Below are 17334 nucleotides of genomic sequence, written 5' to 3'. Positions count from 1 at the left end.
CAGATGGGGGGCTACAGCAGCTGGAGACCACACCGGGTGACACACTTGTCAGCTAAGAACAGGCAACAATTCACACGGGCTCACCGAAAGTGGACAACAGATGAGTCTTGTTTTCTGCTCTGACTTTTGGGCGGTAGGGTCAACAACATGCAAGCATGGATCCATCCTGCCTTGTATCAGCAGTCCAGACTGGTGCTGGTGGGGTTGTAATGGTGTAGTGGATATTTTCTTGGCCACTTTTAGGCCCCTTAGTACCAATTGAGCATCGTTTTAAGTGCTACTGTCTACCTGACCATGTCCATCCCTTTATGACCTCCATCGTCTGATGGCTCCTTCCAGCAGGATAACACAACATGTCACAAAGCTCAGATCATCTCAGACTGGTTTCTTGAACGCGATGATGAGTTCACTGGACTGAAATGGCCTCCGCAGTCACCAGATCTCCATCCAGTAGAGCACCTTTGGGATGTGGTGGGACGGGAGATTTGCATCTTGGGTGTGCAGCTGACAAATCTGCAGCAAGTGTGTGATGATGACATGTCAATATGGACCAGAATCCCAGAGCAATGTTTCCAGCACCTTCTACACCACAAAGAATTACGACAGTTATGAAGGCAAAAGGGGGTCCAACCGGGTACTAGCAAGGTGTGCCTAATAAAGTGGCCGCTGAGTGTACGTGGCTTTATCAGACGGCTGTTTCCACCTCCTCTTAGTTTGTCTTTTTAGGACATTCCATCCCTCCCTTTGTCCTCACCTTGAGAGGGACGGCCAGCAGCAGCAGCAGCAGCAGCAGCACTGACCCTCATCTCTTTAATGTGCTCTCTGTTTTCTGCTCCAGTTTTATCTTTTCATTACTGTGAATCAACACCACAGTTTCCATTTTTTTTCACACCCTCTTCCCATCTGAAATATTTTTTAGGCACTTATGTTGTTGTATGTTTTTTTTTCCTTAGGGCCTAACATTGACCCTAAAATCCCCCTACAGACAAATAAAACTCTATTATATAGTGCCTTTCATTATCTATTTTTCTGTCTATCACGTGAAAGCCTTCAGTTGTTATATAGCTCCTTTCACATCAATCCATTTATCATATAGCAACTTTCCTAGCTATTCATTGTATAGCGAACGTCATATCTATCCATCTGCTTATTATATAGTGCCTTTCCTATCTTCATTGTGATGATGATGATGATATACTTTCTTAATCGCCAAGGACAGATGGTCTTTCTGCATGACCTTTGTCCGTCAGATTCCCTTTAATTCTTTGTTGCCTTAAATTTTCTAATTGTGTTAATACAATCCCAACTTATTTTTATTCACTTATTTTAATGGTTAGACATTTTTTTTTTTATCTAAAAATCGTTTCATCTGTGTTTCTTGTAATTGTAAAGTTCAAACCATAGGGGGCGCTGTTTTGCACTCCAGTTTGTTTTTGTTTGAAAATTCTATTGCAGATTTTAACAGATACGTTATATAAAATGCAAATATTGATTTGCAGTTGGTTTTAAGCATTTTTATAAGTGAAATATAAGAGCATATAATGCATATTAGTAATTTTTAATTGCCTTTTATTGGTGGTGTTTTATAACCCGATGGTTTAAGGATCTGAAAAACCGTCTTTGAGCTGAGAGCCCGCGCCTGCGCTTTTGCACCTTCACCTCTGACCTCTGACCAACGTGACGACGCTCAATTCACCAACGGGGGCTTTTTGGTTTGTTTTAATGAGGGATTTTAGACAAAACAATTATTATTATATATTCTATTCTGTTATACAAAAAGTAACAAAGAATGTAACTATGGAATAAATTTCTGTATTTTAGTCGCAAAACAATTTACATAAAATGAGAGTAACAGACTTACAAACTATTATTTATTTACTGATAACCTTAATTCTTGCATATACTCTGTCAAAGATATTAAAAATAGTAAGGCATTAAAAACATTAAATTTGTTATCCAAATATACATTTATTTAATGTGTACATATACAGTTTCAATGTTATATATGACCATATTTCCCCTGGCATTGTTATTCTTTGAATATTTTGTATGCTGTATATTTGTTATATGTATTGTAATAATATAATGTATAAATGGTAATACCAAAAGAACAATGGAGACCCCGGGCGGCTCGCGACATCTCAGCAGTTGGAAAGAACAAAGGAACTGTTCTTTGACTTTATTTTCCAAATATTAAATATAAAGGCGGGCGAGTACTTTCATATCCTTTTCATGACAGTCTCACATTATTAAAAAACATAATAGTGTCCAATCGTAGAAGCGTACGGGACGCCGCGGCAGAGAGTGGTGGTGTGTCACCGCAAATGTGGCTCCACTTCACCGTGGCCTTTCATAAAGCGGAACCCTTGATTTGCGCGTCTCTGTGCCCCTTCCGCCTGCCACGGCAGCGGACCGGCGTCCTCTTTACATAGGAAATTCCAAAGCTTGGCTGGTAGGTCCACGGACCCGACGAGACGCGCGCAATGAACCGAAGGGACGAGTACGACTCTTACGAGATCGAGGAGCTCAGTGACGAGGAGAGGGCAAGCAGCAGGTATGGACCGGTGGGGATTTGGGGGGAGTGAAACGCTTCATGGGCTGTTTGGAAACGCGGCCGTGCTGTGAGGTTAAGCTGCTTTTGCTCGTTCGCAACCAAACCTTCCTGACGCTCTCTAAGCCGTTTAAACTTTTATTTGTAAGAAAGTTCAGCATCTTCGTGGTCCTCATTTTGCACCCCTCTGGCTGTTACCGTTCGTTTTTTGTGCCCTACTTGTCGGTTTTATGCACAGTAGCGCAGAGTAAAGTAAAACGGAATATCCGAGTGCTTCTGTTTCGTTTCGTAGCACGGAGGTGACCACCTGAGGTTCCGTAGCTGCCCATGTTCTAGCAAGTCGCTGGCAAAGAGATGTCACGTCTAATTTAATTTCCGATTTCTTTAACTTCGGACTCTCGGCTGCACCATTTACAACAGCGGGGGGTTCCCCAAGTTCAGTTTTGGGGTACCGCAGTGGTCGCGGGGTTTTTCATTCCGTTCATTTTCACGAATACACCGATCCGCCACAACCTCGAAATCCCCTGCCTGCCTGGTGGTGTTGTGGAGGTCCCCCTCGGGCTGACTGACCCATCGAGACATAAAATGGACGCCACAAACCCTCAGAAGTGGGGGTCCTGCACCAAGATCTCTGCGAAGCCCAGCAAGTTGCGAGGTGAGGCCTCAATGGATGTGATTTTTTTTTTTTTCCTAGCACATCCAACAGATCCTCAGTTTGGGGAATTGTGGAGTCACCAACCTCAACTCTTTGTGTGACAGGGCGCACTAACCTGCAAAATGAGGGCACTGCCTTTAGGGAGTCCCGTTGCCGTGAAGGGGTGTAAGTGCTTTGCAGACGACTGGCAGGAGCCAAGCATTCCCAGTAGAACACTGCCAGGTTTGCCTTCTTCCCATGCATCCTGCTGCCAACTCTCACCCACTTAAAGGACACACACGCACCCACCCGGCCGATCCCATGATATTAAAGACACCAGGATTCATCCGCTTCAGATCACATTCAACACGTTCGTCCATTGCCTTGTGGTCCAGTTGTGACTCTCGTGTATCCTTTGCAGGTGCTGTCAGTGGCAATGGGCAGGGGTCAGCGTGGGCACACCAACTAGTCTGTGACTGCAAAGCAAGCGGCGATGCCCTGTGTGTTCTGACACCTTTCGCTCATGGCTGGCATTACATTTTTCAGTAATTTCGTGGTACTGAAGCTCTTCTGTAGGATCGGACCATGCGGGTCAACTATTGCTCCGCACATCCATCAGTGACCCGTGTCACCAGTTCACAGCCTTGAACCACTTTAGGGTGGGCACTAACCACTCCATACTGGGACCACCCAACAAGACCTGCCATCTTGGAGGTGCTCTGACCCAGTCGTCCAGCCCTCGTCACTCCGGTCCTTACGCTTGTCCAGGAAAGTTTCACTGGCTGCCTCGTGTATGCCGCCCCTTGACAGGTGCCACTGTAATGGCATCACCAGTGGCATTCATGTCACCTGGCATGGGTATAAATGGCCCAGTGTTGCGTCTAAAAGGCCTCCTTATTTGCCTTTATCGTCTCTTATTTTGCCTTCAGAAGTATTTAGAAAAATTTGGAAATTTGCCTCTTTTGTCCGACCCTTAAAATGTGAACGTTCTTTGTAATTTGCCTTTTCTTATGGTGTTCACTCCCTTAAATTGTGTCCAAATATGGATGATTAGTAATGAGACTTGGCTGCTACTTCCGTTCTGGGAGCCTCTTGAATCCCGACACCGTCGAGAACGTTGCCGGATGAGCTTGGCAAACACACACAAAGCAATGGTCAAGTTTTGGAGCTGGCACTGGTACAGCGCATTGCCACCCCATCATACGACGAAACAACTTGGGTCCTGGTTGGCAACCCCCCCAGGCAGACACGCGGTCCAGTCCCACCCTCCGGAAATGACCCTCTATCTGCCACATCCGGGTGTTAAGTGGGCGCCCCCTTGGCCTGGTCCAGCCACTCGGGTCACCCTCGGGTAATCGCCCCACATGGCTGTAAATGACGCTCCCTCACAATGCAGGTCATGTGCCTCATTCGGGACCCCGTGAGCAACCAGCGACACCCAAGGACCCTCCGAAGAGACACACATGAAGGAGTCCAGTCTTATAGCATCCATGTGTCACAAACAGGGGGCACCAGGACTCTAAAGACTTGGACCTTTGTCCTTTTGTGCCACATACCCCTTTTCCAGTGACCTCATGAACCCCATGCTCTCCCAATCCGTCTCCTGACATCATAGGAAGAGTCACATGAATTTCACCGCCGAGGTCAGTAAACCTCTCGACACTCGGACCCCTCCCTCAGTCTCTCAGGAGCCCCCATCAGAGCCTCCAGTGACTTCACAAACCAAAATTCAAACCCCACTCGCGTGATTGAAGCTAAAATCCAAGCGTCGACGTCGTCCCCCATGCAAGAAATGAACGTATCGGTACGCCGCTCAATCGATGAAAGAGTGCGCCACGTGTGATGCGGTAAAGGAGACCTGGAAGGAAGCATCAGTTTGTTTAAAACACAAGAACATCAGCAGCCCTAATTTTCAGATCCGTGGTGTCCGATGATGACGTTTAACGCAGTTTGATGACATCACCTCAGAAGAGGTCACCCACCCAAAGCTCGGCCTGCTCAGGCCCGGCCAGTACTGGGATGGGGGGTCCATCTAGGAAAAGCTTGGGTTACTGCTGGAAGAGGTGTTGGTGAGGCCAGCAGGGGGCGCTGGCTCTGCAGATCCCAATGCCGCAGTTCAGTGATGGGGGGGGGAGACACTGTGCTGTTAAAATGGCGCCGTCTTTTAGGTGAGACGTCAAACCGAGGTCCTGACTCTCTATGGTCATTAAAGATCCCTGGGAAGCCTTGGTATAAAGAGCAGGGTCTGTCCTGGTGGCCAAGATCAATTATTTAATTTTCTTAAACTCAACAGTGATAAAACAGAGATCCTTCTTATTGGTACAAAATCCACATTATCCAAATCCCATAACTTCCCTATTATAATTGATAACTGTACTCTATCCCCCTCCTCTCAGGCCAAAAGTCTTGGTGTCATCTTGGATAATAACCTCTCCTTTCTGTCACACATCAATACTATTACACGATCTGCCTACTTCCACCTACGTAATATCAACCGTCTCCGCCCCTCTCTCACCCCTCACTCTGCTGCAGTTCTTGTTCATAGCCTTGTCACCTCTCGCCTTGACTATTGTAACTCTCTTCTTTTTGGTCTCCCTCTTCACAAACTTCAATTAGTCCAGAACTCAGCCGCCCGTATTATCACGAGATCTCCTTCTACTCACCACATCACTCCTGTTCTGCATCAACTTCACTGGCTCCCTGTCAAGTTTCGCATCGAGTTTAAAATCCTTCTGCTAACCTTTAAAGCTATTCATGATTTAGCCCCCCCATACCTGTCTAACCTTCTCCACATCGTCACCCCTTCCCGTACTCTTAGATCATCCTCCTCAATTAAATTGACTGTTCCTTCCGCTCGTCTTTCCACAATGGGGAACAGAGCTTTCAGTCGTTCTGCCCCCCAACTTTGGAATGCACTGCCTCCTGAGATTAGAAACATTAATTCATTCTCTCTGTTTAAGTCTTCAGTTAAAACTCATCTTTTTAAACTTGCCTTCTCTATGTAAACACTGTACTGTATTGTGTGTTGGGTGTTGTGTAAAGTGTACGGTGTCCTTGAGTGTTTGAAAGGCGCCTATAAATAAAATGTATTATTATTATTATTATTATTCTGGCCCCCTAATCAACCCCTGTCTCTGATTGGCTGTCTCTCTCTCTCTCTCTCTCTCTCTCTCTCTCTCTCTCTCTCTCACCACTTCACCATCTAACAGCTCACATGTGGTGAATGCACTGGCCATAAAATTTGCTCCTTCGTCTCCTTTTCTAACGCTGAGACACTTGTCCCTGCTTTTATCACATCCCGTATCGATTATTGTAACTCGCTGCTGGCTGGTGCCCCTTTTAATCTTATATCACAGCTCCAGCTTATTCAAAACTCAGCTGCAAGAGTCCTGACTCGAACCAGCAGCAGCGAGCACATCACAGCCATCCTGCTCCGTCTTCACTGGCTCCCCGTGTCTTACAGAATCGAATATAAAATCCTACTAATAACCTACATCAGTGCCCTTCTCCATCACTATGTGCCTGTCTGCCCACTAAGGTCCTCTGATTCTGTGCCCACACTAATCGACACTCCATGGGTGGCAGCAGGGCCTTCAGACTCTGGAATGACCTCCCGAAATGAATCCGGTCAGCTGACTCCATGAATTCTTTTAAAACTCATCTGTTCAGGTAGGCTTTTAGCTCGACTTGACTTTATTCCCCTTCTCTCAGTTTACCTCCATGTCAAGATGCTCACGTCACCTGTGTGTGTGTGCAGATCACCAATGATGTTGTCTGTTAGGCTTTTCTCTGAATTCACTGTCGTAATCTTCTTTATTTATTTATCTGGTTTAGTACAATGCTATATACTGTATACCCTGACGTTCTTTCTTATATTCTGTAAGTGCCTTGAGCATGGAAAGGCGCTATATAAATAAAATGTATTATTAGTGTTAAATGTATTATTAAAATGGCTGCCGTCGCATCAGCCAGGTGGCCGCTGCACATTAGTGGTGGATGAAGTGGCTCCCCACTCACTGAAGCGCTTTGAGTAGTGAGAAAAGCACTCTAGAAATGTAAAGAGAGAGAAGTTAGGAGGAGCACACGCTGCACCCACCACACGACAAACCAACTCAGGATCCAGATTAGGACCCGAGTGCAGCCATGTGACGGGTGACACCGCAGCACCACACCAGTTCAGATGGAATAAACCAGTGGGAGGTTTTTTTTATGGTGGCTGAAGTGCCAATTTTGCCACCAACCCCCAAGTTTTTCCCTGCAGGTTGGAGGGCCCACATGCCAGGCTGGATGCAGACTAACGTCATACCCAGGATGGAGCAATTGCAGGTTAAGGGCCCAACAGAGCAGAGTCCTGTTTGGCATTTTACGGGATTCGATCCGGCCACCTTCCGATTACCAGTGCAGATCACTAGCCTCAGAGCCACCTCTCCGCCCATAAATATAAAGAATTACTATTAATATTATGATTTATTATTATTAACTCCGCTTGCACCTGTAAATGCAGATTTTTAAGAAGCTGCCATTGCCTGGTGATGTGTGTGCATGTAAACGCACTCGATGCTCTTTCCATTCTGCATGAACACAAACGTGAGATTCAAAGTTTTTCTCGGTCATCTCTACAGACTCCGTGGGGTAAGTGACATCAAAAAACATTTTGGGTGGCGCGTTCTTTTAATCCTTTGCCATAAGGGACGACTTATTTTTTTTTCACCTGCTCAATTTTTGTGTATCCCGTATATAGTTGCGTAAAAATCGATCATCAAATCAGACCCAGACTTATACACCCGTTAATTAATTTTTTTTTTTTTTTACACCTCCTTGTCTCCTTCAACCTCAAATCAGTTTCTCAGACTCCTCGAATTTTGTTGCAGCAGCGCAGTTACTAATTTCTTTTGTTACTTCAATAACGTTTAACTTAAAACCAGCATCCTATTTTCTTCTGATCGTAGATTAGGGATGCTCTTACGATAAAGGTGTACGAGGGTGTGGGATACAAAACACAAATCAGTACAAACATCGCTTCAGAATAGTGCGGGTATTAAATACCGTGTGGTCACGTTGGCACAATAGAGAGAGGAGCACACACTGATACAGCGCATTACCGCACCTACGTACAAAATAAGGCTGTGTGCCCCGTGGTGACTCTCTCAGGCGGGCGTTAGCATATCGTAATCTCTTGGACCAATAGTGTGAGTTTTCCACATTCGACTTATACGACTGACATTTATAAAATACCAGAAATTATACGATAAAATCAAGTCCCGACTTATCCGTGGGAGAACATAAATGCGAGTATATACCGTAATTGCCCTTCCACCATTCATTTCAAATAGGAAGGACAAATTGTGATTTTAATAAGCGAGTTGCAGTTAAAACAAAAGCTCGAGTTAGGCCGCATGTTCACAAACTTGTATACTCCAAGGACACGTGCGGTTTTCTTGCTCCCTTTCACCTTACGGGGGTCGGGGATTAGAGACGCAGAAGGAGCTCGTCACGCACGCAGTCCTCACCGGTGTCTCTTCACTCCTGTAGCTCTGAAGATGAGCTGGACGTGCTGCTTCACGGGACGCCGGACCAGAAGCGCAAACTGCTGCGAGAATATCTGACGGGAGAGAGCGAGTCGTCCAGCGAGGATGAATTTGAAAAAGAGATGACGGCCGAACTGGACTGCACTTTAAAGTCCTTGGAGAGCAGCTGGGCCTGCCCTGTGCCAGGTGACGACTCTTTTTATTAATTAATTGTTATTAATTATTGCGTTTTTTTTTTGAATCGGTTGACTGCACTGATCACATGACTTCTGTCTCATTTCACAGTGGCTGGCACTTCCAGCAGTAGGGAGCAGCAGGTGGCAGATGGAGCCAATGGAGCCCAAGAAGGAAAGACCACCGAATATTACGAAGACATCTATTTTGACAGCGATTCGGATGAGGATGGCGCAGCAAGTGAGTACAGGCGGTGGTGCCAAGGAATCGGCTCCCTGCTCCCTCAGCGTGTTATACAAAACTATTCAGTCCCCTTGAAAGCCGTCGCCATTCTCTGGATTTCAAGAGATATACAGACTTGTGTTCCTCCAGGAAGTATTTTTACTGACAGCCTAATGTTCTAACCATCTACCGTCTCCTCCAAAAGTATAGGAACAGCAAGGCCAGTGAGTTTGTGTTTGCTGCACACTGTAGACATTAGTGTGCGAGATCAAAAGATGAAGCTGAGAAGACAGATCTGAGTTTCCGCTTTTATTCCCTGGTCTTTCCATTTTGATACGTCAAACAACGTAGAACAGAGCGCATTTTGGGTTAAACCTTCCAGTTTTTCGAGTGAGCAAAAGTATTGGAACAGAACATTTTCAACTAAATTCAAGTCGGTAATCCCTCATATGTGGTCGCATATCCCCTGCTCGCTCACAATATCTGCATCGAGCCCTACGACCCCTCGCTTCCAGCAGATTTCTCGTTTCTTCACTTTCCAGGTTTTTCCCCCACAGCATCTTTTAGTTGCTGTCTGTTTTGCGGGGTTTCTGCACTGTGAGGGAGCGACAGTTACGCCACTATGGTCATGTGGCGCGATTCCCTGAGGGTGATCCTCACTGTTGAGTACCAGAGTGACTGGACCAGGCCAAGGCTGCGGCAAATTAGAGGGTCATTTCTGAGAGGTGAGACTGGACAGTGTGTCTGCCTAGGGGGTTTGCCAACCAGGACCCTGAGCTGTTTGATCTATGGTGGGTACGGCAACCTGCTGTGCCAGAGCAGACTCCCCGACCTGACCTGACCTGTTCAGAAGATGGTAAAAAGTGAACAACTGAGGATGCTGTGTTTGGGTAAAAGTAATTCGATAGATACTTTATTAAGGGAAATTCACATACGCCAGCAGCAGCAAACTGATAAAGAACAATATTAAATTAAAGAGTGATAACAATGCAGGTATAACAGACAATAACTTTGTATAATGTTAACGTTGAAATTGAAGAGTCGCATAGTGTGGGGTATCCTCAGTCTGTCAGTGGAGCAGGATGGTGACAGCAGTCTGCCTCTGAAGCTGCTCCTCTGTCTGGAGATGATCCTGTTCAGTGGATTCTCCATGATTGACAGGAGTCTGCTCAGCGCCCGTCGCTCTGCCACGGATGTCAAAGTGTCCAGCTCCGTGTCTACAATAGAGCCTGCCTTCCTCACCAGTCAATTAGTAACTTCTAGTTTCTTGTTGGTATACATTTATTCAAAACCATTTTATAACGGGGCAGTTTTACAGTTTCATGCTAAAACATCATCGTGATTTGTAGCGACTTTTCAACGAACTTGGAACTAATCGCCTTTGAATCACCGTAATAACACTACTGAATACAGAGTTGTAGCAGTTTGTTTGACGACAAAACTACTGTGTCCCGAGCTAAAATGTCTGCCTGCCATCGCCATCGCCCCCTCAAACCACTGGCCAGAGTAGAGTAGATGCTATCTGCAGGTCATGGGCAGAGCAGCTAATTACTGTACATACAGTGATCCCCTGCCTATCGCAGAAGTTACGTTCCAGACCCATCAGCGATAGGTGAAAATCTGCGCTATAGACAGACCATATAAATAAACCTCCCACACGCTTTAAACATGTAAACTTATTAGAGCACACTTTGTAAACACTTATGGTATGTGGATGTCGGGCTAAGGATATAAGTAACATCATAATAATAAATCCGTGATAGCTGAACCACAAAATAGTGGAGGATTACTGCACTCGCGTATAAATCGGGTCTTGAATTGACTTTTTATTTTTTATTGTCTTTTATTTTTCTATTCTTCATTTTGTAAAGTACTTTGAGCTACATTTTTTTTGTATGAAAATGTGCTATATAAATAAATGTTGTTGTTGAAACCTGAAAAATTGATCCTAAAATCAGACCCCGACTTACACGCCCGTTTAAAAATACTACACTTACATTTTTTATTTTTTTATTTTTTCCATCTTCTTACCTCCTTCAATCTCACACCAGTTTCTCGGACGCATCGAATTTTGTTGCAGCAGCGCAATTACTAATTTCTTTCGCTACTTCAACGACTTTTAATTTAAAACCAGCGTCATATTTTCTTCTGATCAAAGAGAATGGGATGCTGTTATGATAAACGTGTATGAGGGGGTGAGATACAAAAAACACAAATCAGTGCAAACGTCGCTTCAGAATAGTTTGGCTATCACCGTGTGGTCACGTAGGTACAATACAGAGGGGAAAAAAAAGGCCGTGTGCTCCGTGGTGACTCTCTCAGGGGGACGTTAGCATATCGCAGTCTCTTGGACCAATAGTGTGAGTTTTCCGCCTTCGACTTATACGACCGACCTTAAAAAATACCACAAATTATACGGTAAAATCAAGTCCCGACTTATCCGCGAGTATTTACGGTATTTGTAACCCACAAGCATCTCTCCCCCCAGGGATCGGCCGATCATCTCGTATACCATTGATGTTTTGAAATGACGATGTGAACTTTTGAAGACGTCGCACAGCCCTAATGCCACTCGGGAATTGTTCAGTATCGAAGTTCAGTCTGGCCCAGCTAAACTTGTGTAAAACGTCGTTCATTGTACGATGACAGTAACTGTCTGTTTATTCTGCAGGTTCCTCGGAAAAGAAAAAGAAAGATAAGAAACTTCAACGCAGGATTCCCACAAACGACGAGTTATTTTATGACCCAGATGAAGATGACCAGCATCAAGCCTGGATGGATGCTCAAAGACAGGGGTAGGAAGTTCTGCTGCCGCAGTGTAAACTGGCTGAGCCAACTTGATTGGCTGTGTGGTCTGCTTTGCCTAATCGTCTTCTGGCACTTTCTTAAAGTAACTGCTTGGAAAGCAGAAATAGCGAGAACATCGAGAACACTTTTGAGCGTTTTTGAGTCCCAACTTGACATGAGGCTTGACTGCCGTCTTTGGTAGTACAAATGAATATTTCTAAGTTGGCCCAGCATGCTGAGGTGCTCCACGTTAATCTTCGATACCCACACGCCTGAGTGAGACCATTGTTACGGTCCTGGTTGGCTCCACGCTCCCCGTTACATCTGAGAGCTTCTTGGCAGGCCAGAGGAGAGGGGAGTGCAGCTGGTACATCGCTCAGGGGCCCATGAAGCCCACCGCGTCCCATAATTTTTATTACTGAACATTTATTTAATTTCATTTTTATTGTATTTTTAAAAATTTTGCAAGTCTGTTTAGTTTCAAAATTAAAAAGGCACATGAGTCACAGGGTACTTCGCAGTGGTCAACAGTTTACGATGTAAGAGACATTCATGATGGCCGCCCCGGGAGAGAAGTCACGTGGTCTACAAGGGTATTCCCCGCTCGGTGGGAAGTTACGAGGAGGAGGGGGTTCTGGGTGCAGTGAGAAAAACATCATCAAACAAGTACGTCACATAGTCGCCGCGTTCTGAGACACGAGGGCCTGCACACCTTCTTTGCTCCGGGGGCTGGATTTTCTCTCGGTAGCCCTGCTTCTTGGACCTGAACCATCGGTAGTCCTGTACTGACACACACACTCGATGGAGCAAAAGTGACAAGTGCTTTTATTAAAATTGATCACCAAACGCAGTGGTCAAAATAAAGCGCAGTACTTCAATCAAGTAAATAAATAACTCCATAAAACTGGCTGAAATTTGTGCAGGTTAAGATATCCGTAGTATGGTCATTAAAACGAGGTTAGAAATCTGCAGCAGGGATCTGTTAAAAATGCACAAGCCCTGGTGCCCCCTTTTAAAACCCGACTTCTTCCCCGGCTTACCCTCTTTGGGCCCAGCAGCACAAGTAGACGTCCTACCGACAGGCACAGCCAACGTTCTAAATCCAGGATCGGGTCCCTGTTGCCGTCTGAGACCCCTGGCGGGGTGAAGTCCCGAACTTCACTTCTGCAACTCCTCGGACTTATCACAGCGGCCCACCTGAGCAACTGGGCACTCCAGCTACCTGAAACAAAATGCCCAGCCAGAGAAACCCTCTTCACCCGGCTGAGCTATAAGCCATAATCGGCAAAATGAAAAGAAATAAACGTTACTCTGTGTGTAATGAAACTCTATAATATAGAAGTTTCACTTTTTGAATTGAATTACTGAAAAAAATTAACTTTTCAATGATATTCTTATTTATTGAGATGTGCCTGTATAGTCTGGAAATTTGCTTGAAAACCATTTGCTTCATCTGAACACCTAAGATGTCGCAAAGGTGAAGTGTCCCGCGGTTCCTCGCTCTTCATATTTATATGATCATTTAGGAAATGCACCTTCCACGTACTAACGCAGCCCACTGATGGCAGATTCGTACGTTCTGTGAACATGATGAAGTCATTTTGACAACAGTCTGGATGACTGCATCCCCGTGTCCAAAATTTAGTATCCATCCTTGTGGAACAGCGGATCAACTCGAAGGTCTTGTACAGACAGCCCAGCAGTCATAGGAGTTTGCTGGTCTTTCTGCCTGGGTTTTATGAACATAGGACAGGCCTATGGCCATGTGCCCGGTGCCACTTTGTGGATGGTGCTTGGAGAGTCCGTGATTGTGGGGCTTCTATGGTGTGCGCCTGTATCTGTTGAGCGAGACTTGTGTTTATGAGTTGTGATCAAAAAATACGGTGAATGTTTAAAAAATGATTACAGTAAAAGACACATTGCCAGTACTCCCCCTCGCCTGTTCTGGCCACTTTCTGAAGCAGTTCTCTTTCGTGAGTGTCTGTCATGGCTGCCTTTCACAAGTTGTCATTCTTGAGAAGGTTTCTTTGTGGTAAATAGGAATTAATATGTTGTGATATTCCTAACCAGGTATAAGGTGCAAAACAAGTCCCTGGTCAAAAATCAGAAGCAGAAAAGGTCTCGGCCGCTTCCCAGCAGTGATGCCGTTCTCAACTGCCCAGCTTGTATGACGACCTTGTGCATTGACTGTCAAAGGTAAGGCTCAAAACGGCAACCTCCGTGTTTTTCTCCTAATAACAGTACTGTTGCTTTAGGCTTCCTAGCATATATACAGTGCCCTCCATAATGCTGGGGTCAAAGAGCCATTTTTCTTTAATTGGCTTCTCTGCTCCACAGTTTAAATTTACAAATCAAGCAGTTCAGTCCTGATTAAAGTACACGCTGCAGACTTTCATTTAAGGGGATTTGCAGGTCAGTCTGAGAAGGAAGAAGCGATCTGCTCCTGCCTTACAGTCGCTCTGCCCTTTTCTCAGTCTGTACTCCAGGCCATTTCTGGTGTGGCGTTATTGAACTTGTACAAGGTGGGACGTCTTCCTCCTCTGTAGCTTTGTGCTTGGAAACCTGAGAGGCCCCCCAAATAACGGTACTGTGTGTGTACGTGTACATTGTACTCGAAGCTATTGATTGTGTTTTGAATTTGAAGTTACTGATGTTTATAGTCATAGCTGACCAGTTTCAGTTGGTTAAACTGCCTGCGGCGACCTGACGTGAGACACTTTGTAGTTGTTCACGACCCTTTCACATCAAATACAACAGAAAGTCATGAACCTGTAGGACCCAAAAGGTGGCATAGTATAAGAAACTAAAAAGTCACAACCCATAAAAAGAAACTAAAAAGTCTTGACCCATAGGTTAAGAAACTAAAAAGTCGAACGACCGATAATGAGAAACTAAAAAGTCTCGACCGATATTAAGATACTAAAAAGTCAATCGACCCTTAGGTTAAGAAACTAAAAAGTCGAACGACCGATAATGAGAAACTAAAAAGTCTCGACCCATAGGTTAAGAAGCTATGGTTTAGGGACATTTCTTGCATTGGCAGTGCTTCAAAATGTATCCCAAGCATAAGATGAGTTTCTGATGTGTTTTACTACCCTGAGGTAAGTTGCTTGGGGTTTTGATGTACTGAGGCACCTGCAACATGAGCGCGATGGTAATGATCATTTCCTCAACAGCATTAAAATAACCAGTTTATTTCTAAAAGAATATTTTAAAAATATCCAAATTGAATGTGGGTGACCTGGTGGCACAGTGGTAGTGTGCTGCCTCACTGTAAAGAGACCAGGGTTCGTGTCCCGGGTCCTCCCTACATGGAGTTTGCATGTTCTCCCCGTGTCTATGTGGGTTTCCTCTGGGTGCTCCGGTATCCTCCCACAGCCCAAAGACTTGCCCTTGGATTGGCATCACTAAATCAGCCCAAGTGTGTGTGTGTGGGTGTGTTTGCTCTGTGATGGACTGGCGCCCTGTCCAGGGTTTGTCCCCGCCTTGTGCCCTATGCCTGCTCCGGACTAAGTGGATTATGAAATGACAGACTGACAGTTTGAATGTGCTGTGACTTGTGGCCGCAGTACCTCCATTTTGGTGGCAGTTTATGTTTTGCACCCCCAATGTTAGTACTGTAGTGGGCTCACCCACATGTGTTTTTTTCACTGCTATCTGCTTTTTATTTCACAAATAGGCACGAAAAGTACAGAACGCAGTACAGAGCCATGTTTGTGATGAACTGCACTGTAAATAAAGACGAGGTCTTAAAGTACAAGATGCCTAAAGAAAGGAGGAAGAACAAAGTCAAGAAATCTGGTGAAGAGAAGGAGGCGCAGCATGAAGAGCAGTACCATCCTGTGAAATGCTCCGAGTGCTCCACAGAGGTGGCCGTCTTCGACAAAGACGAGGTTTATCACTTCTTCAACATCCTCGCCAGTCACTGCTGACCTGTAAGACTTGAGCGCCGCCGCTTGTTCCTTTCAGACTCTTTCATTCACTTCTGCAAGTCGTCCTTTTATTATGAGGTGCAATGCTGGCAGGAGCTTTTGGTACCCGTTGACACTTTAGACTCATTTGTACGGCCTGCGGACTCGACCAAATTTGTTTTAATGGACTTGCAGAACTACTTTAAAAGTTGAAGCATTGACCCTTTCAAGACCATTAAAGCGTGGATGGACCCTCACTACATCTTTGTACTGCTGAATGAGTGACAAAGCACCGCGTTTCCTGATTCGGTGCCGATGTTTGTAGCGCCCACTACACGCTTTATGAGGGGGGGGAAACCAAATTGTTGTGTTTTGTGTTCCAAAAGAAAGTGCCCAAAGCATATTAAAGAGGGGCTTCACCATCCGCCATCCTGAGCTGATTACACTTTATTGATTAAAGAATACTGGAAAGATCTCGAATCTCCTCTTTAGCGCCCCCTACATCACATTGTGGAGTTGGAGGGCAAGTGGCAGTCATGCAAGAGTCGCCTACTGTCGATGAGAACGTTGGCGTGAATGTGCCGGTAAAGCAGACCACTTTAAAAGGGTGACGTCTGTGAGTTGTGTTTAAATGGAAACATCCAGAAGGTGTGTGTTTTTATGGTTCGTTTTTGGTGGTGTTGAGCGAGCGAACCTCAGAGTCCGGATGTGGGAAAAGCAGGGTGTGCAAAACAAAGGGACGAGGGACGGAGACTGACATTTGTTAAAAAGAAAAAATCCACATCTACTGAAAGGTGACAAATGGAAGTTTATTTTGTTTATAGATGGTAGGGTGGGGTTTACGCCCGTTCTCACCCTTCACATTCAGCCCTGTCGTGAGCGTTTCCTGCGTGACCTGAGACTCTTTACTGTTTGCGTTGACTGTAATAACAAAGATGCTGATTTTTAATGAAATATGCGAGTATGTTGTTTTAAAACTTTCTGAACCTTTTTTTTTTTTTTTGAAAGTTTTTAGCTTTTTGAATTAGATCACTAACTTTGACGCTCTTTTTTGGCCTAGAAACATGAAGGCCTAAACCAGCGCTTTCTGCATTGGCTATACGGGACATGCAGATACGACCGATGTGAAGGGACTTGACGGTAAAAAAATTGAAAAATGGCACCGATGATAAGCTGCCCTGGAGACGTGTGCCCAGGTCAACACTTCAGATTTTTTTACTTTTTCTTCTTCTTTCCCTTCTTCAATACGTTGCATTACTTGCCCAGAGCTTGTGGTTTTTATTATCAGCAGTAGACGTGTTTTCAGTAATGGACGATTTTTTTTTGTTGCAGTAATAATAATAAATTTTATTTAAAAGAACCTTTCAAGGTACCCAAGGCCACTGTACATAAATATCTATAAATCAAGCAATCCAACAACAAAAGGCAATATTAAAAATCGGGAGTGATCTCCCCTGGACTTTCTCGTATACTCAGATATGGGGATGGATATTTGAGGAGTAAACTGCAAGACAAGGATTATATTTT

At 44.9% G+C, this 17334-nt stretch overlaps 1 protein-coding gene across 2 annotated transcripts; it reads left to right on the top strand.

The window, feature by feature from the left end:
* The first annotated feature begins 2382 nt into the window (after positions 1-2382).
* On the top strand, positions 2383-16281 carry LOC120518580 (e2f-associated phosphoprotein). 2 transcript variants are annotated; one of them, XM_039741449.1, is made up of 6 exons: positions 2383-2554; positions 8718-8899; positions 8999-9127; positions 11781-11904; positions 13967-14092; positions 15576-16281. In XM_039741449.1, the coding sequence occupies exons 1-6, from the start codon at positions 2484-2486 to the stop codon at positions 15826-15828; spliced, it is 885 nt and encodes a 294-aa protein (XP_039597383.1). In that variant the 5' UTR covers positions 2383-2483; the 3' UTR covers positions 15829-16281. The 2 variants fall into 2 exon arrangements, with proteins under 2 accessions (XP_039597383.1, XP_039597384.1); XM_039741450.1 differs by lacking the exon at positions 2383-2554 and adding an exon at positions 6685-6854.
* Positions 16282-17334: the final 1053 nt, after the last annotated feature.

Source organism: Polypterus senegalus, chromosome 18 (genome assembly GCF_016835505.1).
Source record: "Polypterus senegalus isolate Bchr_013 chromosome 18, ASM1683550v1, whole genome shotgun sequence".
In the NCBI taxonomy this organism is placed as follows: Eukaryota; Metazoa; Chordata; class Cladistia; order Polypteriformes; family Polypteridae; genus Polypterus; species Polypterus senegalus.
Note: the sequence above shows the minus strand (reverse complement) of the source record. Positions and strands in the feature narration are given on the sequence as shown.

Excerpts from the sequence above, each read along its gene's own strand:
- LOC120518580 (XM_039741449.1), top strand. The coding sequence starts at position 2,484 with ATGAACCGAAGGGACGAGTACGACTCTTACGAGATCGAGGAGCTCAGT. Across the intron at positions 9,128-11,780 it reads GGATGAGGATGGCGCAGCAA|GTTCCTCGGAAAAGAAAAAG; the intron begins GTGAGTACAGGC and ends TTTATTCTGCAG. Across the intron at positions 14,093-15,575 it reads TTGTGCATTGACTGTCAAAG|GCACGAAAAGTACAGAACGC; the intron begins GTAAGGCTCAAA and ends TTTCACAAATAG.